Source organism: Ctenopharyngodon idella, chromosome 14 (genome assembly GCF_019924925.1).
Source record: "Ctenopharyngodon idella isolate HZGC_01 chromosome 14, HZGC01, whole genome shotgun sequence".
Taxonomy (NCBI): Eukaryota; Metazoa; Chordata; class Actinopteri; order Cypriniformes; family Xenocyprididae; genus Ctenopharyngodon; species Ctenopharyngodon idella.
This window is the reverse complement of record NC_067233.1, coordinates 2,698,727-2,725,012: the sequence shown is the minus strand read 5'-3', so window position 1 is coordinate 2,725,012 and position 26,286 is coordinate 2,698,727. Positions and strand designations below refer to the sequence as shown.

At 38.0% G+C, this 26,286-nt stretch overlaps 1 protein-coding gene across 10 annotated transcripts in view; it reads right to left on the bottom strand.

Annotated features, from left to right (window-relative positions):
* enox2 (ecto-NOX disulfide-thiol exchanger 2) overlaps positions 1 to 26,286 on the bottom strand; it is a 254,888-nt gene that overhangs the window by 18,911 nt on the left and 209,691 nt on the right. For 8 of the 10 annotated variants that reach the window (XM_051859857.1, XM_051859854.1, XM_051859852.1 and 5 more), the window contains 4 exons: positions 16,011 to 16,117; positions 12,756 to 12,870; positions 8,002 to 8,192; positions 1,014 to 1,154 (listed from right to left, as the gene is read on the bottom strand). In XM_051859857.1, coding sequence (XP_051715817.1) covers positions 1,014 to 1,154; positions 8,002 to 8,192; positions 12,756 to 12,870; positions 16,011 to 16,117 — 554 coding nt within the window. Of the gene's footprint in view, positions 1 to 1,013; positions 1,155 to 7,979; positions 8,193 to 12,755; positions 12,871 to 16,010; positions 16,118 to 26,286 lie in introns of all 10 variants that reach the window. The other 2 variants (XR_007924820.1, XR_007924819.1) reach the window with 1 other exon arrangement.

Here is a 26,286-nt window from a genome sequence, read left to right as displayed (position 1 = left end):
CTATTCCATTGTTTTCTATGTAAACATATGCTAGACAGACATATTTGACAGTTGCACTCGAATCTCACACAAGAGAGCCGCATGTTTAGAAAGACATGCAAAGTTAAAAGAAGGTCAACTTTTAAAAAAAGAAGTCTCAGACTTTGTGCTTTTTTCCCATTCTACTGCATGTCATGTTTTTAAACGTAAAAAAGTATTCTGTGTGATCAGCGCTTCGGCTCTGCGTATTAAACTATGCATAAATGCTGTTATGTTCATAATGCTTATGCAATTTACGAAATTTCAGTCATGTTATTTCATTGCTTTGAATAAACAATTGAATGCGGTGCATTAATGTTTCTCTCAGTGCGCCCTCTTGTGGCATTTAAATAATTTAATTTAAGTTATATTAACATAATTTCAATCAAAATGCTAAAAAAATAAAATACAGATGTACAATTAACTGACATATTTTTGAGTTAATTTATCTATTTTTGAGTTTATTTATTTCTATTACAACAGAAGAACCACAGGTAGATAGGAGGGCCTCTGAATATTGTTTTGAATGTGGAGTTGGCCTTGGAGTCAAAAAGGTTGAGAACCACTGTTATTTTCCAGACATCACAACTGGATCATTGCCATCATATCTCTAAAATAATGCCTGTAATGTTTAAGCGTTAACGTGAAGGCATTCAAATGGCTGTTTCCTTGTAAACAATGGAGTCTAATGCAAGAATTTCACACTGTTTTTCTTTGTTTCAAGCACCGAGACTCATCCTGAGCTCATGTTATTTTAATTAGAGCACAGGGAATCAGATATTCCTGTTCTGATCTGATTCCCTGGAGAGCGTTCAGCAGGACAGACTCATTAATACACGCTGTCCTCAAACTGACAGCCATCTCATCTCCTCTCGTCCTCGTCCTCTTCCTCCTCATCAGACAGAACACACCGAATCCAGACAGAGATAAAAGAACAAAGACGCAACACAAGCACAGACAGGAGCCCCAGACAGAGAGAGACATCTGTTACTCACGGGCAGAGCGTGTGATGTGGGGAAAGCTTGAATCCGATCTTTTAGACTTTGGATCTGGCTTTCGAGCTGTTGTTTTTCCTCTGAGTTCTTCTCCAGCTCCATCTCTCTCTGTTTCAGATCCTCACGAAGCTTGAGCAGTTGCTAGAGAAAGGAAAATCGACGGCATTAAAAACACATAAAGAGAGACGAGCTTTATAAGAAGCTCAAAAGGCCTGACACGGCATGCAGATAAGATCATCAGTATTTAAAGAGAACACACGCTGTGCACAATCGCTTTGATGGCAGTTTGAGCTGCTTCATTAAACTTAAGGTTAGTATGTGCGAATATCTATGGCTCTTGTCAAAATCTAGCGATACCACCTACCTATTCAAATAGGTCACGATTCGGCTGGTTAGAATGGACCAGTTAGTTCCTGCTGGTTGATGTAGTAACTGGACCCAAAAAAGCATCGACTGTCGTATTGCAGCCGTGTATTCAGATTTTTTTTTTTGGAAGCAACATATGTAAGCAGTGCTCTTTTTTTTTTTTTTGCAGTGCTCTTAATAGTGTGAAATGTATTTTCAAGGTCTGCTGCCTTCGACATCACAGCTCAGGATACTGTAGACAAGCAGGATCCAAAATGAACACTCAATAAATGCCAAATGAGATTTAACATTGGCTTTGGCGTACAGAGCCCCACACATGACATGCGGACAAAATAAAAAAAAAAAATTGTTCTCGTTTTAGTAAATCATGGCACCGATTTACTAATTCGTTCACTCGTTTTAGTTTAATTGTGGCTATGAATTAAGAATTTGTTCCCATTAATTATTATTTCGTTCCCTCATTTTAGTAAATTGTGGCCATATTGAACTATTTGTTCCCTAGTTTTGATTTAACTAAAACAAGGGAACAAATCAGAGCCTAAAACTAATTTTTTGCCACACCTGCCAATGTCCGGTGACTTAAGAAAATTTACCTGCCAAAACTATTTTTTTAACAGCCATGAAACAAAAGCAGGCAGTTATGACACCAATATTTTAGATACTGGTGAAAATTCACAATCATCTACCACAGCATTAAAAAAAAAACATTAAAAACGCAGACAGCAGCAGGATTATTAGGATGCTGTCACTTTAAGAGCTTTCTCAACTGAAGACATAACCGACTATGTTTACTAGGGTACTAGTACTAGGCATTTGTTTGCCATAATTTTGTGTGAATTTGTCCGTTCAAGCACAGGAAGGCACGGAAGAGAGCTCAACTTAGTATTTGGCGCCCGCCTCGGATGTTTCGGATGTTGAACTTCCCACATAGCGCGTGAGTAAAGAATTCCCTTTTGCGTGTTCTAGCGCTTGAATATTTACATTAGAAAAGCTTAAATTTACTGGCGACACAGATTTTCACTCGCATTGGCGAGTGTTAATTTTAGGCCCTGGAACAAACTATTATTACGTGGCCAAGATTTATGCGCACAAATTCTTAATTCGTGGACACGATATACATATTTTTCCCACATGTGCGGAGCTCTGTATTGGTGAGTAAATAAAATAACTTAATGTGGAACTGCAATATTACATGATTTTAATTAAAGGCTGATTACTAGTTAAACTGATTGAAATACCAAAAAAAACAAAAGAAAAAAAAGAAGAAAAAAAGAAGAAGAAAAAAGTTAGAATTAAGGAAGAGGTACGGAAGAGGATTAGAGCCAAGCAATAAAAATAAATATATATATAATCTCGAGATTAAAGTCATTATAATGCGAGATTAAACTCATTAAATTTCTAGAAAAAAAGTCGAAATACAATGTTGAGAATAAAATCATTAAATTTTGAGAATGAAGTCGTTATGTTTTGAGAAAAAAACTAGTTCAATTTCGAGAAAAAAGTCTAAATAACATGTCGAGAATAAACTCACTAAATTCTGAGAATAGTCGTTATTGTTGAGAAAAAAATCATTACATTTCAAGAAAAAAGTAAAATGTTGAGAAACTCATATTTTGAGAATAAAGTCGTTGCATTTCGAGAAAAAAACATGTTAAATTTCAAGAAAAAAGACTAGATGTCAAGAATAAACACGCATTCGATCAGTGTCATGTTCATTGCATACTGATAGAGGACATGACAAGAGTTGGATCACATAGTCAAGCCATATATTAGACTTTCTTTCAAAAACAAAGATATGTATATGATGCATATGAGATTGCAAGCACTTCTGGGAGGTTCTGTGCCAACCGAAAAACTGCTATTGAAGAATGGGAACGCTAATGGATAGATAGCGCCAGGTATTACGTATACGTCCTTGACCTAGACAGCATACGATGCCCAAATATGCTGTCTTAAAAATTCTTCTAGGCTTTGAGACTTCTTGCTATCAAATAATTCAATCTCAGATGTTATGACTGTGTTGAATATGGCTTTATTTGATTACCTCCAGCTCATAAAGACATTTCAACAGTATGCACCTGATATGACAGCTGTTCCCCGACCTCCAGAGGTGCCGTGCCAGTGACATTCAGAAATGAGAGGGAAAATATTTGGACGGTGTGCATTTCAGCCAGAGACGAGTAAATAGATTTTGTGCCTTGAGGATGTTTGTATGTCTGTAGTGGCTCAGGTGAGGGACTGATTAAATCCAAAGCTGGATACACACACACACACGCTCTGTGCTGCCAGGGGCCAATCTCAGCGGAGAAGTGTGTGTGAATCTATATAAATTAAAATGTACAGTGGGGGAAATAAGTATTCAACACAACAAGATTTTTTTTTTTTTTTATTAACACAGTTCCAATGCAGCAATTCACATGAAACATAGACCAGACACTGGTATTAACTCAAGAAATCCACACAGATAAAGAAATCATAATATTAGATTCCATAAAGCAAGTTATATGTAATAAAGTAGAATGACACAGGAAAAAAGTGTTGAACACACTAAGAAAAAGCAGTAAAGGCAAGGCAAGTAGTTCTACCAGAGCAAATTAGTATCAGTTAGTGCATGTTGATAGGTTAGAAAAAGGTTTACCCACCTCTGAATGCAAGTATACAAACATCTCATGATGGGCAGAGGCAAACAGCTCTCCCAAGACCTTCGCAACAAGATTGTTGGGCTACATAACAACGGCACTTGTTACTGGCGCATTTCACAGCTCCTAAATGTTCATGTAAGCACCGTTGGGGCCATTATGTTCAAGTGGAAGGAACACCACTCCACCATCAACCGGCCACACACAGGAGCTGGTCGCATGATTTCTGATCAGGGAGTCAGAAAGTTAGTCAGAAGAGTAGCCCAAGAGCCAAGGAGCACTCAGAAAGAGCTCCAGAAAGACTTGGAGGCAGCAGGTACAGCTGTCAATCCACTCCACCGCCATGATCCATGCACGCTCACCCCGGAAGACTCCATTATTGAAGAAAAGGCAGTTTGAAGCTCATTTTAAGTGTGCTACACAACATTTGGAAAAGCTGGGAGAATATAGTCTGGTCAGATGCGTCAAAAATCAAACTTCTGGCAATAATATCACCTGCCATGTTTGGAGAAGAAATGGCTCTGCATATGACCCTAAAAATACAATACCAACAGTGAAGTTGGGAGGTGGAAGCATCATGTTATGGGTCTGTTTCTCTTCTCATGGTACTGGCAGAATCCATATTATTGAAGGGAAGATGAATGGAGCCATGTACTGGGAATCCTGAGATGAATCTGTTGCCATCCAGCAGGATGATGAGGATGAGGGTGGACCTTCCAGCAGGACAGCGATCCAAAACATACTGCAAAGGAGACTCTAAATTGGTTCCAGAGGAAGAAAAAGTTGTTGGAATGGCCCAGTCAATCACCAGACTTAAACCCAACAGAGCATTTGTGGAAGAAGCTGAAGATCAACATTCACAAGAGGGAATGTTCAAGATTTAAAGACGAAGAATGGACCAAAATCCCACCTGAGCACTGCGAGCGATTGATTTATTCATACAGGACGTATCTTGAAGAAAAGGCTTTCCCAACAAGTATTAGAAACAATTTCAGTTAGTGTGTTCAATACTTTTTTCCTGTGTTTACACATTTTACTTTATTACACAAAATATTATGATTTCAGTAATATGCGGAACAATTCTCACTTTTAACTTGCATATTGGCTGTTTATTAGTATTTATAAAGCACATATTAAGGCCTTATTCTGCATGATCATATTCTACATCCCTAAATCCTACCCCATACCTAAACTTAAACGCTACAACAACCACCTTACTAACTATTAATAAGCAGTAAATTAGGAGTTTATCAAGGAAAAAGTCATGGTTAATAGTGAATATGTGTTCCCCATACCAAAGTGTTACCACGATTCCTTTATCTGTGTAGATTTGTATCCCTTTAACATAAGGGATTTCTTTTTAAAAACTCCTATGTATGTTGTATGTAACCTAATGTAATTGAGTGTATTTTTTTTAAAGAGGGAAATAGACGTTTATGAATAGAAGTAATGCAAATTACTCCGGTATTATGCTAAAAACTGATTATGTAACGTGTTACTCATAATGTGTTACCCCAAACCCTGCTTCTAAGCAAGCTAATTTGTTGACAAACCTAATAAAGCAGAAGCCACGAGGTTCTCAAGACTGCTCAGATTCCTCATTACTGCTCCTGCTCAGCATTCAGACGCCAGGAGCTATCTGAGCTACATAAACTGTGGTGATGTAACCTTTTTGTTTGCCTTCATGCCCTGCTCATCATGAATAAATCAGTCCGAGGGTGAGTTTAACACGCTCTGAGTGCAGGAGCGAAAACGTCTCGGCAGCCTCGCCTGCCATTTGAGAGTGATTCAACTCTGAGAAATGGCCTACACTATCCACTTCATGTGACAGAATAACATGCTGTCTTCACAGGCTCGTTGGAGATCAGTGAACACTCTCATTTCCAACTCGAACAAATCGCTCAGCGTACGGCTCATATGTGATCCGTGCAGCGAGTTCATCTCATGGCACAGCAACGTTCAATATGCAGAATCCCATTAGAGCTCATTAGCAGCAAGCGCACACCTTTAAAGTGAGACAAACGCCCCTCTCAGATCGGGTCTCCTTCATGGCCTAATAACGCTCACATGGCAAGGTCAAAGTCATGTGGAACATCTATATGTGCTGGGATTATAGGACTAGAATGAGGGTGACCAGGATTCTTTGTGTTCTATTGATGGATACAGTAAAGAGGGGGTACAAAAATAGATGGACAATGGGACAGATTGACCCTGACCATGTGAGTTTGTATTGTGTGAAAGCACGGTTTGGGAAAACAAATGTGCCTAAAAAACTCTGGGTCACTCTGAGCGCAGAAGAACAATGAAGAACAGAGGATGATAGCGGGAGACTTCTAAAAATAGCGCCAGTCCTTGAGAGAAGATAAAATAATGTGATGAAAGCGCTTGATGGGTGGGAGACGTCTACAGTTTGACAACATTTCCATGATTCTACATGTTCAGCATCTCTTGTGTTTATCATTTCGTCTTTGTTTGTGATTGTTGACCTGGATGATCTGTAGAAATTAAGCGTTTCGTCTCAAGGCTCCCTGTGGTTAAACTGCTCTAAAAATCCTCACGCATAACAACACTGTATTCACTGAGTGAGGAAACAGTAGGTGTGTGAGACTGTAAACACACACTCGACGAGTGATGGTTCACGGATCACCCCATGCTGGCTTTGAAACGACACATTTTGGGTTACCGGCACAGATCTTTATTGTGCCACATCACTGACAGGCATCTGCCTATGTCTTCAAAAACCTCCAGCAGTTCTGCACTAAAAATATCATTTTGTTATTCAGTATTTTTGTCATTTTCCAGTGAAAATATCTAAGCAAGCATGTGCCAGTGGCATAAGAAAAAATAACGGATTTGGTTGTTGATTGGATGCAGGCAGATCTAAATGGGAGATTGTAGTCGATTGTAACAAAGGGGTGTAACGGTACTTGTATTCGTCCTGAACCATCATGGTACGGACGTCACGGTTCGGTGCATACAGTCAGACGACGAATACAGTCAGTCACAGGCGATCCTCACTCCAAACCAGAAGGGGGCGCTCGTGGTAATGCAACACTGTTTGCTAACCACCACAACAGGAAAAAGCGCAGAAGAAGAAGAACAGACAATCTATGCATAGATATGTTTATGTGTAATCTCTCAACCAGAAAGACATCAATAAAACAGCTTGAGAATAATATCTCGCGTAGCATTACATTTACCTCAGGAAAGTCATTTAGTGTCCACAGCATGTTAGTTCACTAGAGAAATGAAGCCTTTTACTAAATATATGCACTATATTAGCTTATATATTCACTATATTTACCTGTTAGTAATGACTTATTTACGTTTAAATAAATTTGTCATGAAAACAAGTTATGACAGTAACTGTGTAAATGATTATATTTCAAAAATGAATTGGAGTAGAAAAATAATTAAAAAATAATTTTATAATTAGATATAGAAGTTAATGCCTTTTTTTTATTATTATTTGAGTGTTGATTAATATATCTAAAAATATATAGCAACTGAATTTAATAGTTTGGGCTCTGTTGTTAATTTATAATTTTTAATATTATAGTAATGTGCAAGAAAGGGCCTCCTGTATATTTTAGTTTACAGCATTAGCTGAGATAGATTTTTTATTATTATTATTATTCTTAAGAAAATGAAAAAAGAAGCAATTTTATGTTTAGTTTTCTCCTCCTGCTGTACCAAACCGTGACTTCAATACCGAGGTCATCATATTTGCGTACGTTACACCCCAATATGCATGGATGAATCGCTCATAACAAGATCAAAAATGCGGCTTTTAGAAAAGATAAAGTGAACTTTCATCTTATGTTGACTTATATAATAATAATATACTAATATACAATCATAACATCCAATAAAAATACTTTATTTTAAAGGATTTTTACACATTTTAACTGGAACCAAGACAAAAACACTGCTTAAGAAAATGATTTGTTTTGCTGTATACCTTGTTCATTGTGTGTGTGTACCTTCTGCATGCCCTGCAGAGCCTGCTGCAGGAAGCTGAGCTGCTGCTGGCGGGTGGCATCCTCCTCGCTGCGCTGGGGCTGCGCTTTACCCTGCTCCTGTTTCAAAAGCTCCACCTCGTTCCTGTAGGCATCCAGCTGACACCGCAGACTGTCGTTCTCCTCTTTCAGAGCCTCCACCTGAGCCAGCGGCCCTGGGAGGGCAGAGACAGAGTTGGAGAGGTATGAAAAATGACAATTGCATTGGTGACAGGAAAGGGAAATAAGAGACACACGAGCGAAGAAGGCAGGGGTGAAAAACAATAACGTAACAGAAAAAGAAGAGGCACATATTAAGAGTCGTGTGCAGAGTAATAATTCACGGGGTGAGGCCTGGAAAGGGTAAAATGAAAGGGCAGAAGAAAACAGTGTTCCTCAAAAGCTGCTTAGAGAATTCTGCTGATGGACTGAGATGAAAGGACCCTCAGTACCACTGCTGCATTCGTTTTGCTTCCAGAGGCTAATTAGAGAGGATTAAATGGAGAGAAAGTGTATTACTTAATGCTTGACTTAATGTACCATGGGCATTGTTATCAAATGGCTGTAATTAAAACGGACGCAAAAGGGTTCTTCACACCGAGACATTCCGTCATTCAGCCATCTCTTAACAACTCGATGATCAGAGACGCCACCTCTGCTCCGTTTCTAGTGGGAAGAGATAACGGGATTATGCCGAGAAGCGTGTCTCTCTCAGATTGGGCAGGGAGAGGGAGGAACAGCTGGCTGCCTGATCGCGAGGCTCTTTGGTTATGCGTGTCTGAAGATGGAGACGATGAGCATCTGAGTGACGTGGGTGGAAGATAAGGGAAGCCAGGTTAAGCTATGAACACCAACAGAAATGCATCGTCATCTGTCTCAGCTCTGTTCCAGAACCTACCTAGGCTACATTTTAAGTGCCCTAAAAGGTAGCCAGCAAATGTATTCTGCCTTTCAAGATAACTCGTTTTGGCCAAATTTAAAGGAATCCCAGAATTCGATGCAACAAGCAATCCAAGATGGTGAATAACAGTAACATTTACTAGAAATACACTTGTATTTCATTCAGTACTGAAAAGTATTGATGAAACATAATTCTTAATAATTCAAATGTAATATTTTTCACAGTATTTGTGTGTGCTTTGTATTTCTTATGCTCAGAGTATCACATTAGAAGCACCCCAATTCACATTCTAGTGCCGTTTTGTAGCATAAATAGAGTATTGATTATGATTTCACTTTTTTTTACTTCAGTGTGTAATGTTGCTGTTTGAGCATAAACAACATCTGCAAAGTTACGATACTCAAAGATCAATGCAAAGAGATATTTTCTTTTACAGAATTCTCTGTTTAAGGACTACAACAAACAGCCGGTAGGGACTTCAACGAGCTTCTTCCCGGGTTAGTGACATCACTAACCCTAAATTTACATAAACCCCGCCCCCTGAGAACACGCAACAAAGGGGGTGAGGCCATGTTGGGCTGCTTTAGAGAAGAGGAAGAGTTGTTGTTGTAGAGTGTTGTTGACATGCCGTCATTTTACGCCGGACTGCTTCACAAACGAGGGTCAATTCAACACTGGATTTGCACAAAAGATTAACATGACAGGCACATGCTAGTGGAAGAGTTGAATCAACTCCACAGCAACTACATAAATTTATCCACTAACCATTCAGAAACGTCTAAAAGTTGTAACTTCTTCCTGAGTCTCTCCATCAGTGTCGACTCCGGTTTGAACAATGTAAGGCTGAACACCGTTACTGACAATCCTCATTTTGGCTGCGTGAGATTCTCCAGCTTTGTTGTTGTTGAGCAACCGAAGCGCGAGCTGTTCCTCTTCTGGAAAGGGGGCCGGGAGCAGCAGCTCATTTGCATTTAAAGGGGCAAATTTGACAAGCTATAATAAATGATCTGTGGGGTATTTTGAGCTGAAACTTCACAGACACATTCTGGGGACACCAGAGACTTATATTACATCTTGTAAAAGGGGCATTATAGGTCCCCTTTAAATACCCGAATGATGCACTTAATTAACTAAAAAACAAAACAAAAAGTTCATCCCAATTTGTGTACTTGTGCACTATTCTATGTCATTTCATAGCATAAATAGTGTTAGAAGTGTGTTCTTTAAAGGAAGTGTGGTATTTAAAGTGCACTTTAAATACCCGGATGATGCACTTAATTAACCGAAAAAAGTGTGGAATGTTGGACACTTCATGCACTCAACTGTGGCAGCTTTAATTATGTAGAGGTGGGGGAGGGGGTATCAGACTACGACCGTGAATGACAAAATAACCTTATAAAGTTCAATTGAGTCGAGAATCAATTGAATCGAGTTTCTTTAGAGCGCCAAGCATTATTTCTGTGCGTTCAGAGTTGCTGCATAAAGCATTTGAACGAATCACTTTATGTGGTTAGGGTGGCGCCTTTGGATTCTTGCGTTTTGTCTGTGTCATTTTTAAATCGGTTGTTTATGTACACATTTAGCAGCATAAGCGCAATATTTTTTAACATGCTATGTGACACTAAAGGTAGTTTGTCTTTGAAAAATGTGTCTTGAGACCCCTGAAGCTTGCAGAATGGACACTCTGTTGCGCTAGACCGAGCACAATGGAATGGCAATTCCCATGGGACGCAAGTACGCATCCTTTAGGTAGCTGCCATGTTATAGATTCTGTGTTTTGTCTGGAAACATGTTTGGTGTGAATTAGAGGGGAAAGAAATAAAGAGACAGAGAACGAGAGCGAGCGAGATATAGAGACACAGGCAGAGAGAGAGGGGGAAGCAAGCAGTTTTTATTGATTTGTCTCATCAAGCTGCTGCCCTCAGAAACTGTCCGGTTCACCTTCCACAACAAGGCAGGCAGCTCTATCGACCTGTGCTGCCCAGGGGTGCTGACAGTAAAGTAAGCAGCTCCCGTTTGCACACTGCACCATAGAGCTAGCTATTGTCAGAGGACACTTGCCCGTTACCAGTGATTAACTCTGGGGGAAAATAAAAGCAAACATGTTGGGTTGCAGTGAAGATGGAGGTGCATCTGCTTCAATACGGCTAAAATTCACACAGAGGTTAGCATGAGCCACTCCTCTTTACGACGGTCGCTTGTCTTATTGGCAGGTATGTTTTCATAAACGAGGAGGGTGTTGAATTACCTCCTTCATTAACCGTGTGGATCTCCTGCCCTTTTCTATCTTGTGACATCCTTTCAAATATCTGACAGCCCACTGACAGTGATTGTTATCAGTGTTTTCTAATAACTCAGGTCGCAGATGAGAAGACGTGTGAATCAAACCTGGGAAATGTATGATTACATTTGCATATATTTGCATACTAATGAGGGTCTCTGTTACACTGGTGAATCTCTAATAGTTGAGCACCACATATGAGGGGTCAACAAGGGCCTTCAAACTTACTGTAAAGAGGGTGCATGTGTGAGATGAGTCATTTCAAGGTGCCGAAAAAGACACAATCCAATATTGATCATTTGATGCTATCCCATGGTTCTCTGTCCTGAGCAGCTATGGTACAGGACTTCTAATATGAGTTTTTTTTTGACAAGCAGGACCTAAAATGAGCTCGAAGAGCCGACTCACGCTCAGCTCAGTACCACCACAGGGGGATATGGGAGTAGTAATACAAAAATTACACTTTTCCGCCATGATTGATTTGACTGCCTAGAGACAGATTTGATTTCATCTGGTGTTGGAACCGTAGTCTAGTGGTTTGAAAACACGGTTCAACACATTGAGCCGTAGTGCTCATGAGGATGATGCAAGTTTAAATCCAGCTTGCAATATTGCTTGTTTACATTCCCCTTTCCTTATTATATATAAGCAACTCATAAATGATTCTCAAACTCAAAATGTCTGACTGAATCAATCAATGAGAGAAGTTACAGAATTCACTGAAAGTCAATCATTTTCTTCCATTTTAGAACTAAATATAAAAATTAAATCAAAATAGATACAATAATATTAGTGCTGTCAATCAATTAAAACTAATTAATCACACATTTTTCTGTAATCGCGATTAATCGCACCTAACATTTTAATATATTTTTAAATTGTAATAATTTCACATTTAATCTCCAAATTAATGTAGAAACATCATAAAGACAGTATATTTTAAATATGTGATCTAACACATCCAGAAAATGAATAAAGTTATCAAACACTTCACAGTCTTCACTGCATAAATGATCAATTAAATATAGATTAATCCTTATTAAAGCTACAAAAGTTATTCAGTCAAGAGCACCGAGTGATTTTCTTTGTCTTTTTCCTTACAATTTCCAGGCCTGATTTTGCTGTTGGAAAAAAAAGTCCACATACAGCAATTGATATTTATGTCTAAATTGTTTTCTGATACAAAAAAGATTCCAAAACACTTTGAGGCCTCACAGGGAAGGGAAATTATATGAGCTTCATTAGTTCCTGAGAGAATGTTTATAGAAAAATGCTGGGGAAAAGTGCCAGTTACACAGCCTGAATCCAGATATATATCAAGGGTCATTAAACAGTCAGAGCTTTCCATGAAGCTGGATTCCTTATTTCCCCTCTTCATTTATGAAAGTTAGCTGGTTATTCTATCTGCAAATGTATCAGCATTGTGTGATCCGGGAAAAAGGTTCCACATAAAACTGACAAATCACCAGTGGATTCAATCTGTGTGCAGTGGGTTCCTCAGAAACCTCTTTAAGAGAATGAGGTAGTAGTAGACTGTCGATCTGACACAGTGCATACCTGAATCATCTGAATCTTTGCTTTCTGGGGCGTCCTCCATGTCATCATCTGACATCTCCATTTCCTCCTCCCTCCGAATTCCCATCAGCTCTTCATTGTGGATGTTTCTGATCTCCTGTGAAGGAGAGGAACAGAGTCTTTAATCCCAATCGCTGCTGGATGATCTCTCACACTTTGATTAACACATGAAATTCATGAGCCGGAAAGGTAATAAGCCATTCGATCAGATTGTAAAAAAAGAGATCATACTCGTAAAGTGCTATAAAAGCAGGTGGCGATGCTCCAGCGTTATCGATGCAGAGAGACACCTGATGTTGGCTGACCTTGTCTCTGCATGTAGTCAAACAGGGACTCTTAATGTGTTATAATGGCTGCCAATGGAGCTTCAACGTGGCAGGAAGTGATTGCACAGCCACCACAGATCGGCAGGGCCAAGCGGGGCCAGATGAAGCAGATGTCTGCGTATGGGCGCTGCCCTGTTGGCTCTCCTGATGGGGGAGCTCTTCGGCTAATGAGGCATGCTCATAGCAAAGAGATAGGGCTGTGCAAAGACACAACATGACCGCCACAGGGAGAGAGACTTACTGCCTGACAACAAACAAAAGGCCCAGCATAAACATTACCATCTGTCTAGCACATGATCTCACTGAGAATTACAGAGGTCGAGTAGGTAGCGCAAAAGCAAACAGGCCCATCTGCCCAATCAAGAGAGCGATAGATGATATGGAGCTACCGCGAGAAGACAACTAGCTGTCCAGATTTACAAAAGTCTAGCTGCCCGCAGCGTAAATGGGCAGTGATTGAATTCAGGTAGTCTTTCCAACTGCAAATAGTCAACTTTCTTGGAATAACAATCAGCCTAAAATGTGGAGGGCAATTGACTGGACATTTCTGTGTCACTTACCAAAGCTTTGAGCAAGAAATTTGCAGGCGAGCTCAAGAAAATGAGGATGAAATTCCACTAAGCCTGAATGTAGCTCTGGATCAAAAACTCATCCCAAACCGCCATCTTACCATCAAATTTACGAGAGAAGAGCAGTGAGGGTCCAAACAGCTCCAAGGGTGAGAGAGGCAGTTTAATGGTGTCATCTATTACCTATCACTTACTGTCACCTGCTCCAGATATAACTAACTAGATTCCGGACTGAAGCAACCTCTTCCTACAGTGAGGAATGTTAAAATGGCACTAATGGGCTCCATTAGAACATAAACATTTCGAGCAAGAGGTTCAAAGGCATGTGAAAGTGTGACATTTCCCTGAAGCCCTGCATTGTCATACTAAAGGGAATCCAACAGTTTTGAGGCCGACTCTTCTCTATACATAATGTAAAAGGTGAGAGCTAACTCTCTCTCTCTCTCTCTTTTTTTTTTTTTTTTAAAATGAGGCTTCACCCCGCTGTGACAGCATCGAGAGCTTCCTGTCACAGCCACGGTGAAGCTGCAAGCACAATGCCAGCCCGGGAGCGAGAAGAGGCTCACATCTGAGGATAAACATATTCAACTTAAGTAGTAAGAGAAAAGGTCAAAAAAAAAAAAGGGAGGACTGGGGGGACTACATCAGCTTCTAGAAATGATCAAGGCTTATTAGTGTTGTTGCATACCCTTTTTTGTCGTCTGATGGTAGAAATGAAAGAGGTGAAATGAGAGGGACTCAATAAAAGAGGGAGCTCAATGAGGACGCAATTACCGCTGCATTAATAAGCTCCTTTCACAGATGAAGAACAGGGTAAGTTCTAAAAGTACTCTATATGTAGACAAATCGAATAAAATGTCATTTCAAATTTCGAACAAGGCGGTCAATCAAGGACTTGGTTCATGAAGTTAACAAAGCACTAACTGGCAGCAATAGCAAATTGTCTTAATGGGTTTCACAATGGGCTGGAAATGAATAGATGTGTGTGATATTTCTGACAGAAACGTCCAGTTCTGATGACTCAAAATATTTGCTCATGGGAAAGAGAAATTAACATGTTTTATCAGACATGAATGAAATCAAATGGATTAAAATGTAATTTATTTATTTTTTTAGAAATTATGCAACATGGTGCGTATTTTAAACACCTACCTTGAACAGTGAGGAGACTCTTTTGGCATTTACAGTACCTGCATCTTAAAGTTGTTCCAGTGGCTTCAAGTGAACATAAAACGACATTTGCAACCCCTCCATAGTGAAACAGAAAATTCAACTAGAAGGACGATTCAGTTCGTGAATTGATTAGATCATGAAAAGTGTCTGTTACATACTAGAACAAAGTCAAAAACAACATAAGTTGGGTTGAAAATGGACAAACCCAGCGACTGGGTTATTTTAACCCAGCGGTTGGGTTAAATGTTTGCCCAACATGCTGGGTAGTTTTATTTAACCCAACTATTGTTTAAAAATGATTATATGGCTGGCTTAAAATGAACCCAAACAATAGTTGAGTTAAATAAAACTACCCAGCAAGCTGGGCAAACATTTAACCAAACCGCTGGGTTAAAACAACCCAAATGCTGGGTTTGTCCTTTTTCAACCCAACTCGGGTTGTTTTTAACCCAGTATTTTTTAGAGTGTAGTCATGAGAATTAATTACTGTAAGCTTCTAGAAACTTGTGTGACACATGGACAATCCAGTCCTCAGTTGATTTCACACTCATCGTTTGCTGAGCAGGAGTTCTGTTATATTAGATGTAAATAATATCAGCTCTCTGATCCATGTAAAATGGTGTTTTAATGCTGCTCGCAATGGAAATTAACACCAGATTGGGTCATTGTGCACTTATAATGAGAGAGTTGTCTTATAACTTACCTAATGACCAAAGAAATCAGAGGAAAGAGACAAAATAAACACTTCAACAGCAAAACGTGTGGATTATAGCTCATTAATTAGTGTACAGTCTCAAGCTTCTAGTGATAGAGAATAAATATTTTTCTCTTGTATGTTAGAGCGCCAATGATTCAAGATACTGGTATTTCTATTGCTTCTATCAGGAAAGACTCAAATGTTACCTGCCGGTTGTGAACCGCTGAAATCTCAGGCAGACTCGGGTCAGATTTTACTACCAGAGAGAGCTGAGCATTTATACTGTCATACCGTTAACATTCAACTCAAAATAAAACATGTGGACTTCATAATAGTTCAAGTACATGGGTAGCTTGCAGGGAAGGGGGAATGGACAGGGGGAATGGGAAAAACTAATCTCTGACAGAAACATTCTGCATAATTAAAGATGTGAAGCATGAATACATTCACTTAGAGAAATGAAAACACCAACCTCTGCTTGCTTTCGCCACATGTCCAGGTTCTTGCGTTGGGCTTTGGAGAAATGGTCCCATGCCTTTTGTTTGGTAGCAGCGTGGAATACAGACACAATCTGCTCAACTGTGGCAGGGGATGCAGGGGCCAGTATGGGCGTCCAAAGAAAGAAAGAGAGAGAGGGGCGATTGGGAAGGTGCAGAGGAGTGAAAAAATTTGTGTCAGGTTGGAAGGAAGTGATGTTCTTTTCCCTTATACCCCCCTCTATAAAGCACAAACACTGAGCTGGGGTGGACTGGTGTAGTTACAGGGATGAGATCTGAATGAGATCACATTTCTGTCTCTTCTGAAAAAACATGTTGAAGGGTTAGTTTACCCAAAAATGAAAATTCGGTCATCATTTACTCACCGCCTATGCCTTTCCAAACCTGTACGACCTGTAATCTTTTTTCTGTGGAAGACAAAAGATATTTTAAAGAACGTTGGGGTCAAACCCCATTGGATTGCAAATGCTGAGACTTTTCAAAATATCTCCTTATGTTTTCCACAGAAAAAAAAGTCCTAAAGGTTTGAAATGACATGAGGGTGAGAAAATGATGATTTTTAGGTGAACTAGTCCTTTAACAGCTGTGAACTGTTGTTGAACGTAGTACAACATCAGCTGGAACATTATGCCTAACATCTGCTTTATTTGTAGGTCAATGGAAGAATGAAAATCTACGGGTATTGAATGACATGAAGGTGAGTAAATAGTGACAGATTTTTAGACTCTCTTTGGGAAGATCAAACAGTTGAATAGCGAATTCCCTAGCTTTACCTGAGAACAACTGTTCCATCTCACGTTTCTTCTTTCTCAGTTACCACAACACACCTCTCACCTTCATCGACTCCACTGCCTGGATACTCAAAGAATCTCCTGCATTTTAAGAGGTCATCAACTGATAATGAGATGAATGTTTCATCTACGACAGGCTGGGCTCATTACTTCACTGTGTATAGATTAGAGAAGACTTCTCGCTTGTGTAAACTCATTAAAGCAAACCTTCCAGAAATAGTCATCTGTTCAGAATTAAGAGACGAGGCAGTCAATCAACTATTTTCTGGGGTGTGAGTGCTTTGGATGTTGGAGATACATGGCAGTAATTTCCTGTGAGAATGTAAGACAGGAGGAAGACACAGGGCGGAAGGGGAACAGCTGCCGAGAATCACAGCTGCTAACAGTATGTGCTGCTCTGACATCTCTGACACAAACTCTGTTCCAAAATCCAGGAAGCTGCCAAACTAGATGGCGTTTCAAGATAACATAGGTGTGCCAATGACATGAAGGTTGGACCAAAAAGGAGGCAGCATAATTGTGCCGGCTTCTGAAACACAACCTTGTGGCCTAAATCTAAGGCTATCATACATATTCTTTGTAGACAAGGTTAGGTGAATGACAGGAATAAAACATTGATTATAAACATGAGTTCAAAAGTTTGGAAATGTTTCTTGAGCAGCAAATCAGCATATTAGAATGATTTCTGAAGGATCATGTGACACTGAAGACTGGAGTAATGATGCTGAAAATTCAGCTTTGATCACAGGAATAAATATTTTACATTATTACTGTTTTTACTGAAATTAATGAATTGAGAAATCAACTTTTCCTTGAGCTTTTGATATATAAGAGGTCATTGTACTATAAGAATATCCTGTAAGTTTCAGAACTGAAAACTTCCTTGTTAGTCCAATAAAAGCTTTTATTGACATCAGATCCATCGAACGACGCGTCCTGTCATAGATAGGTGAAACTCCGCCTCCGCAGAAGAAATCAACGCCTACTTCATCATTGCAACATTAGCCCCGCCCACTGGCGTGTTAGTGAGATGAGAGAAGAGCGATACAGGACTAAAATAACATTACTTTTCAAAGGATCCTAAAGCTAGGAATATGCTTATTTATTTTCAACAATGTGAATGTTGCATTTTACATTTTACTGTGGATTCTTTGGAAAATCAAACTTTTACGATATGGACTCGACAGTAATGCAACAACATGTCAGTAACTGTGTTCATTCTAATGCCTGATCTGATATTAATGATTCATGTACAGTCAGATGATCTTTGTCTGTGTGTCAGTAAATCAAACCCGTGACTAAACGCTCAACTTCACGTTGTTTCTCTTAGTAGGATGAAAATAATCGGCGATCAAAGAACGCTCCCTTTACAATCGCTGGAGCTGTCAATCAAACAGCGTGAGTTTATCAGTGACTGAGTTCTGGACTTGCGCCAAAACTCCTGTTTTATTCAACGAATCTCTTAGTTACATCGAGTTTTCACTGTTAGTTATGATGAAAGCATTCGTTAGTGTGCAGAAATCGAGTTTCAATGACGAGATCACTGCTTTCATGAGCTCAACAACATGTCTATGATCAACTACAATGTTCATCACTGCAACCTTTCATGCTGCGATCTAAATATAATGCCATAGATTTAAGTGTAATGTTTTTAACAATTAGTTAACCTTGAGAGCTGTAATAGTAAAAACGTGCTAAAAGTTTTAGAGAGAGTAAAACTTAGCTATTTCATATGCAAAGATGTCAGCCAATCACAGCAGTGGGCGTTTACACTGAAGTCTCACAGCAGACACGGCCCTTAAAACAGAGCGTTCAAATCAGGGTAGGAAAAATGCCTTTTATTTTTATTTAAATTATGATAACTTTTTGATGTAAAAATCATACTAACATTATAAGTGCACCCCAGGAAGCATTATAACACAATAAAATGACGCAGTTCATGACCCCTTTAAAAAAATGCAGTCTTGGTGAGCATAAGAGGCTTTTTTTTGTTATTGTGATGTCTTTTTTTTTTTTTTAGAATCAGTTGTTAAAAGTTGTCAAAATTGGAATCAAAAGTTTCTGTTTCGCATGAAATGTTCCAAATCGTTCACTTAAAAGATTCCATTTCAGTTATTTTGCATAAAGTTCTTTAATTTTGTCACCATCACTGGAAACCAACTCTCATTGAACACGAATGACTTCAGGTCGGTTTATCGCTGGTTAACACTGTCAAATATAACACTGGAAATATCATGGCATCTCACTGTTTTGTGCCACCAACACTATTATTACTTTAAATCAATCTTGGTTTGCTTGTTACTTTTAGAGAAATCCAGTAAGTCTTTAAACAAGCCTCTCTCATGACTAGATCATCTGAGAGTTTCATATCATATTTCAAAGAGTTGCTGTTTGTGCACTGCATCACAGATCCAAAAAACTGTCTGTGTGTTAGCACTGAAACGTCCCAGTGTCTGGGAAATGACATCAAAACATCCATCAGTCTAAGTGATGTAACAGTAGGACTGAGAGACAGAAACATATGGTGCCAGCGGCTTGATGGATGTATGACATCATTACTGATGGTATAACGTGACCTATGCAGATTCACTCAGAGATCCCATTTCTCTCTCTCTCTCTCTCCCTGAGAGGGGGTTAATAAACCTTGGGGAGTCAGGAAGGCTGCCAAACACATCTGTCTGCGGCATAGGCATGAGAGAGAGCGAGAGGCTGATCGATAGTGACTTCAGCATCCTTTAATTTGATGGAAGAGATCGATGGCAAAGCCAGGATGAAGAGCATGTGCCTGACTGCATGAACGTGTGCAGGTGTGTCGAACGCTTTAGTCTAGAGGAAGCACTGCCGCAAGGCCAGCTATCACTGCACTGAAACAAATGTATTAAATGTATTACATAGTAGAAAGAATGAAATAGTATTTTCTTGTAAAATGTACTCCAATCATCTTCTCTACAGTCAGTTTTCTCTCAGCTGAACAACTGTCGTGGCGGAGCAACAGTCTGTCAGCATGTTAGTTTAACGGCACAGACGTCTGACGGGAACTCTATCACCCTCTTGAGCTCTGGACTATGAAGCTGTAACGCAAAAACATGATAGATACGGGACATTTACATTTATGCATTTGGCAGACACTGTTATCCAAAGGGACTTGCATTGTATGCATTTGCATTACGTTCATGCATTCCCTGGGAATAGAAGTCATGATGATCTCAGCGTTTCTAGCGCCTTGAGCTTCTACATGTTTGCAATGCATTGGCCAAACCTTCACTTCTGTATCTATTTTTTGAATATATTTCTGGCCTTTCTCTGCATTTATATTGCCTGTAATTTCCAAACAAATACTGTAGTGTAAGAAGCAAAACAGAATTTCTTACCTTTTCAATATTAACTGATCAGTAAGATTTTTTTTTTTTTTAAAGTAATTCATATTTTTATTCAGCAAGGATGCATTAAATAAATCAAATGTGAGAGAAAAGACTTACATGCTACAACTATTTCAAATAAATGCTGTTTTGAACTTTCTATTAATTTTGAAAAAAAAAATCTTGAAAAAAAATTAAGCATTTTAATGGTTTTCAATATTGATTATAATAAGAAATATTTCTTGAGCAGCAAATCAACATATTAGAATGATTTCTAATAGATGATAAAAAATTCAGATTTGCCATCAAAGGAATAAATTTCCTAAAAAAACAGTATGAATATATATTAAAGATTATTTATTCCTATGGCAAATCTGATTTTTTTTGCATTTTTTTAATGTATTTATTTATTTATTTTTTTAACCTATATAAATACACTAAAATCCGTAAATATAGGGCACAATGTACTTTATTAATTTGAAGGAATTTTCTGAATTTTATCTGTATTTGGAATTTTGAACTTCATTGCGTTATGTTTTAGGGTTAACGGAAATGTCTGTAAAATTACTGGATAATGTCCTGGTAATTTTCTGCCAGTACATTATCCGTTTTTTATTTTTATTTTTTAAATATATATATATATATATATACACATAAAATGTATATATGTATATACACACAGTTGCAAGAAAAAGTATGTGAACCACTTGCAGAATTTGTGAAAATGTGAAAAATTTTAACAAAATAAGAGAGATCATACAAAATGCATGTTATTTTTCATTTAGTACTGTCCCGAGTAAGATATTTTACATAAAAGATGTTTACATATAATCCATAAGACAAAAAATAGCTGAATTTATTAAAATTACCCCATTCAAAAGTTTGTGAACCATTTAAATGGTTCACAAACCATTGAATGGTTCAACCATTCACCGTTTGTGAATGTTTGAACTAATAAAAAAAGGTTCAAACATTCACTGATGCTCCAGAAGGAAACACGAAGCATTAAGAGTCGGGGGGTGAAATCTTTTGAACAGGATGAAGATGTACAAATTTTTCTTATTTTGTTTAAATATAAATTTTTTTCATTTAGTACTGCCCTTCAGAAGCAACAGAAGATACTTACATGTTTCCCAGAAGACAAATTAAGTACAATTTACCTTGATCTTCAAATTCAAAAAGTTTTCACCCCCGGCTCTTAATGCATCGTGTTTCTTTCTGGAGCATCAGTGAATGTTTGAACCTTTTTTAATAGTTGTGTTTGAGTCCCTCAGTTGTCCTCAGTGTGAAAAGATGGATCTCAAAATCATTCAGTCACTGCTGGAAAGGGTTCAAATATGCAAAAAAACCTTGAAAACTGAAGAATCTGCAGGACCTGGAGGATTTTTCTGAAGAACAGAGCTCAGTTTAACTGCTCAGAACAAACAAGAGACTCATGAACAACCATCACACAACAAAAAAACAGTCATAGATCATTCAGGTAACCACACAGTATTAAGAATCAATGGTTCACAAACTTTTGAACTGGGTCATTTTAATAAATGCAGCTATTTTTTTGTCTTATGGATTATATGTAAACATCTTTTATGTAAAATATCTTACTCAGGACAGTACTAAATAAAAAATAACATGCAATTTGTATGATCTCTCTTATTTTATCATGCAATTTGTTCTGCAAGTGGTTCACATACTTTTTCTTGCAACTGTATATGTATATATATATATATATATATATATATATATAAACCGTTAATTTAAATTGTGATATTTCACAATAGTACACTTTTTAATGTATTTTTGATCAAATAAATGCAGCTTTGATGAACAAAAGAAAATTCTTTCAAATTTTTTTTTAAAAATCTTACCGAATCCAAACTTTTGAACGGTAGTGTATTTCACTTCACATTAGGGACGGAATATATTAAGACCATTTCAGCCGATATTGGTAATTATTAATTATCAGTCAATACGCTATCTATCTGAATGCTTATTTTCACCCATTCAAAGTTAATTTAAGTTATAATTTTAAATTATAAGCTAGGCTATAATTTAACGACAGATTGCAGGAAAGATTCAGCACTCTTTTCCTTCAAAAGCGTGAATGATTGAATACATGTAATTATTTTTTCCTCAAATAACCTAAGCAAAGTGCTAGTTTATCTATATAAAATACTATAGATTTACAACATTGATTATGTGACTTGACTTCTCCCATATTTGTGTAATTATGAATTACAACCTGCAAAAAGGCTGGTTTTGCAATGTTGTTTATAGACACGTTAACACTTTTCCTGCAAACCATCTCTCAGATGTGGCAAATACAGATTTAGTTTGTGACAGCACCTGTCTGCTGCCTCAGCCGGGATCCACCGTCTTAAGCTGAAATAGTCTTACCCAGAATTCCCATGTCATCATGTCCCACCTGCCACTGCAGCAACCTGCTGCTCTATCCTCCTGCAGGGCTGCGACCCCAGCACGCTTTTAGCTGTATACTGCATTTCATTATTTACACTGCTGTGTGTTCTGCCTGCGTTCAGATAAGACAGATGCTCGACTGTCACAACGCTTTCTCTCCTCTGTGTGAGCGACCGTTCCGCTGCATGTGTTTGTCATCGCGACAGAACAGATATTACTATAGTGCCAGATACTTATTGCAGGTTGTTGAGAGAACTGTATCAAAGGTTGCTGTCTGTCGCGCGCAGATAAAAGGCCGGACAGTGTTAAATACCCGGGGAAGCTACTGGAAGGTCCTTCTAAGGCGACATGACCTTTCTGATCAAACATCTGTAGGAAGTTTTCCTGATAGAAGATAATTTTGACAGACAGCCCGAGCAGGCTTGGTAACAAATCAGTACTGTCACTTCTTCCTCAAGCAGACGTTCTAAACCCATTAGAAAATCCTGACAGGTTTCAGAAGGATGAAAAACAAACAAACAGAAAAGACATAGTCTGGCAGATGAAGCCTGTATCTCTGGGAAGGTGATGTTTTTGTCTCTTGAAAACTATGAGAAAACTATAAGACACCTTTGGACTGCCACTAGAGACGAGTTATATTCGTAAATATGTGTCTGCTCCATCTCTATATGACATCAGGATGGATGTCAACTACAGTCTAAGATAGACAGACATCAGTGATGTGGTCTTGTGTAGTGATGATTGTGAGGGGATATCTGGGAATGTCCTAAGAGAGAGAGACTTACCATGCCATTCAATTTAGATCAAGTTACTGCATGACATCACTGATAAAACAAGCACTATTCCTGCTCTCCACGTCTGTGGGACGGAGAACCATGATTGGACCATGATCTCCAAGAAATCTAGTCGCATCAATAAATAATAGCAGCCAAGTCAGTAGAAGAGGAGTTTCTTTCTATGAAGCCTGTATTATATTTCATAATGCCTTACAAAGTAACCTTAAATTATTTATATGTTCTTGTAAATACTTTAACATGGTTACAACACATTTAAGAGTATAAAGAATTACGTTACTTGTGCCATCATGTGTTTCATGTGCATTTACTCTTTAAAGGTGTAACCATGAAAGCAAAATAGTATTTGAATTTATTATAGGGATGTGCCTGAAGTCAGATGCTTTACTTGTAAAGGCTCAAATGAGGTACAGTGATTTAATATTTACAAGGGGAAAAAGAAAAAAGAAAAAAAGAGCAACGATTGTTATTCAACAAGCACAAAGACAAAGGATATTTTTTTGTGAGTCTGCAAATATGACTGAAGTGTGAAAATGTGCATGGATACTCATGATTACAGGTGAAGGGGGAGAGATTTTTTCCCCCAAAAACAAATCCGAAAAAAAAAAAAAAAAAGGAGATGTGTGTTTTTGTGAAGCTTAGATATTTTTTTTCTACCCTTTTTAAGCACTTTTTAATCTTTATTTCATGGCACAGTCATTAAAAACAGAATAAATAACTTTATAAATAATACATGCCATATTTGCTATAACTGAAAACTATAAATGGAATAGGGTTACATCTAAAAATGGGCTTTTTTAACACACTTAAAGGGTTAGTTCACCCAAAAATGAAAATTCTGTCATTAATTACTCACCCTCGTGTCGTTTCAGACCCGTAAGACCTTCGTTCAGGTGCTTCGAAGCTTTACGAATCTTTTGATTTGAATCAGTGGTTTGGAGCGTGTATCAAACTGCCAAAGTCACGTGATTTCAATAAACGAGGCTTTGTTACGTCATAAGTGTTTCGAAATTTCAATGGTTCACCACTGGGGGCGTGACTTTGGCAGTTTGATACACGATCCGAACCACTGATTCGAAACAAAAGATTCGTAAAGCTTCCTGAAGCAGTGTTTTGAAATCGCCCATCACTAGATATTGTTGAATAAAGTCGTTATTTTGTTTTTTTGGCGCACAAAAAGTATTCTCGTCGCTTCATAACATTAAGGTTGAACCACTGTAGTCACATGAACTGTTTTAAATATGTCTTTAGTAGCTTTCTGGGCATTGAAAGTGTCAATGGAGGCCTCACTAAGCCATCGGATTTTATCAAAAATATCTTAATTTGTGTTCTGAAGATGAACAAAGGTCTTACGGGTGTGGAACGACATGAGGTTGAGTAATTAATGACAGAATTTTCATTTTTGGGTGAACTAACCCTTTAAAAACCCGCCCACACCTGATAATAGCCATAGTTTTGTCATTGCAACAGATCCATAAACTACTGCTAAAAAAGTTAACTTTTTTCATGTTTTTGAAAGAAGTCTCTTATGCTGCATTTATTTGATCAAAAATACAGTAAAAACAGTAATATCGTGAAATATTATTACAATTTAAAAGAACTGTTTTCTATTTAAATGCATTTTAGAATGTAATTTATTCCTGTGATCAAAGCTGTATTTACTCCAGTCTTCAGTGTCACATGATCCTTCAGAAATCATAATAATATGCTTATTTGCTTATTATTATCAATGTTGAAAACAGTTGTGCTGCTTAATATTTATGTGGAAACTGTGATTCTGATGAATATGAAGTTCAAAAGAACAGAATAAAATAAAAGTAATTTGAGGAAATAAAAAAGGTGGTAACACTTTAGGATAGGGAACATGTATTCACTATTAGCTATGACTTTTCCCTCAATAAACTCCTAATTTACTGATTATTAATAGTTAGTAAGGTAGTTGTTAAGTTTAGGTATTGGGTAGGATTAAGAATGTAGAATAAGGTCATGCAGAATAAGGCATTAATATGTGCTTAATAAGTACTAATAAACAGCCAATATTCTAGTAATATGCATACTAAGCAACTAGTTAAAAGACCCTAAAATGAAGTGTTACTAAAAAGGTAGCCTCTTATAAGGTGTCTTTTAACTAGTTGCTTATTAGCATGCATATTACTAGAATATTGGCTGTTTATTAGTACTTATTAAGCACATATTAATGCCTTATTCTGCATGACCATATTCTACATTCTTATAAGATCCTACCCAATACCTAAACTTAACAACTACCTTAATAACTATTAATAAGCAGTAATTAGGAGTTTATTGAGGGAAAAGTCATAATTAATAGTGACTATGTTTTCCACATACTAAAGTTTTACCAAAAATATCACTGACTCCAAACATCTGAATGGTAGTTCATACAGAAAATGGCTTCACTGCACACTCCCAGTGCATTATAAAGAATTGCGAAGGCCTCTATAATGCAACATACATACAGACTTCACAGAAAGTGTTAAGGAATAGTTAAAAGCCAGTGCGTACGTGTGTTGTTGAGTGGCATGTCATCAGAAGTGTATGTAATTCTACAAACTCCAGTCAGTGTTATTTAAGCAATTAGTCAATCTAGTGACCATTTGGGGTTACTTACTTTTAATCTATGAAGGGTCATCAGGTGTGCTGTCCAGAGACTAAGTAGCTAAACAAAATCACAGACTTCTGCACATGTCTGTAGCTGTGCACTCATGAAGTTCACATACTCTACCTTCTTCTGCATTCAGCTCAAAGTGGTAGAGACCTGAGGAGAACTTACCTTCGGTCCACACTGATCTCAGATCAAAGCATGTACACTTTCAAACCGAGACATTGAGAAGCAACTGATGGCAGAGCGTAAAATTCGCTTGCCCTGGATTT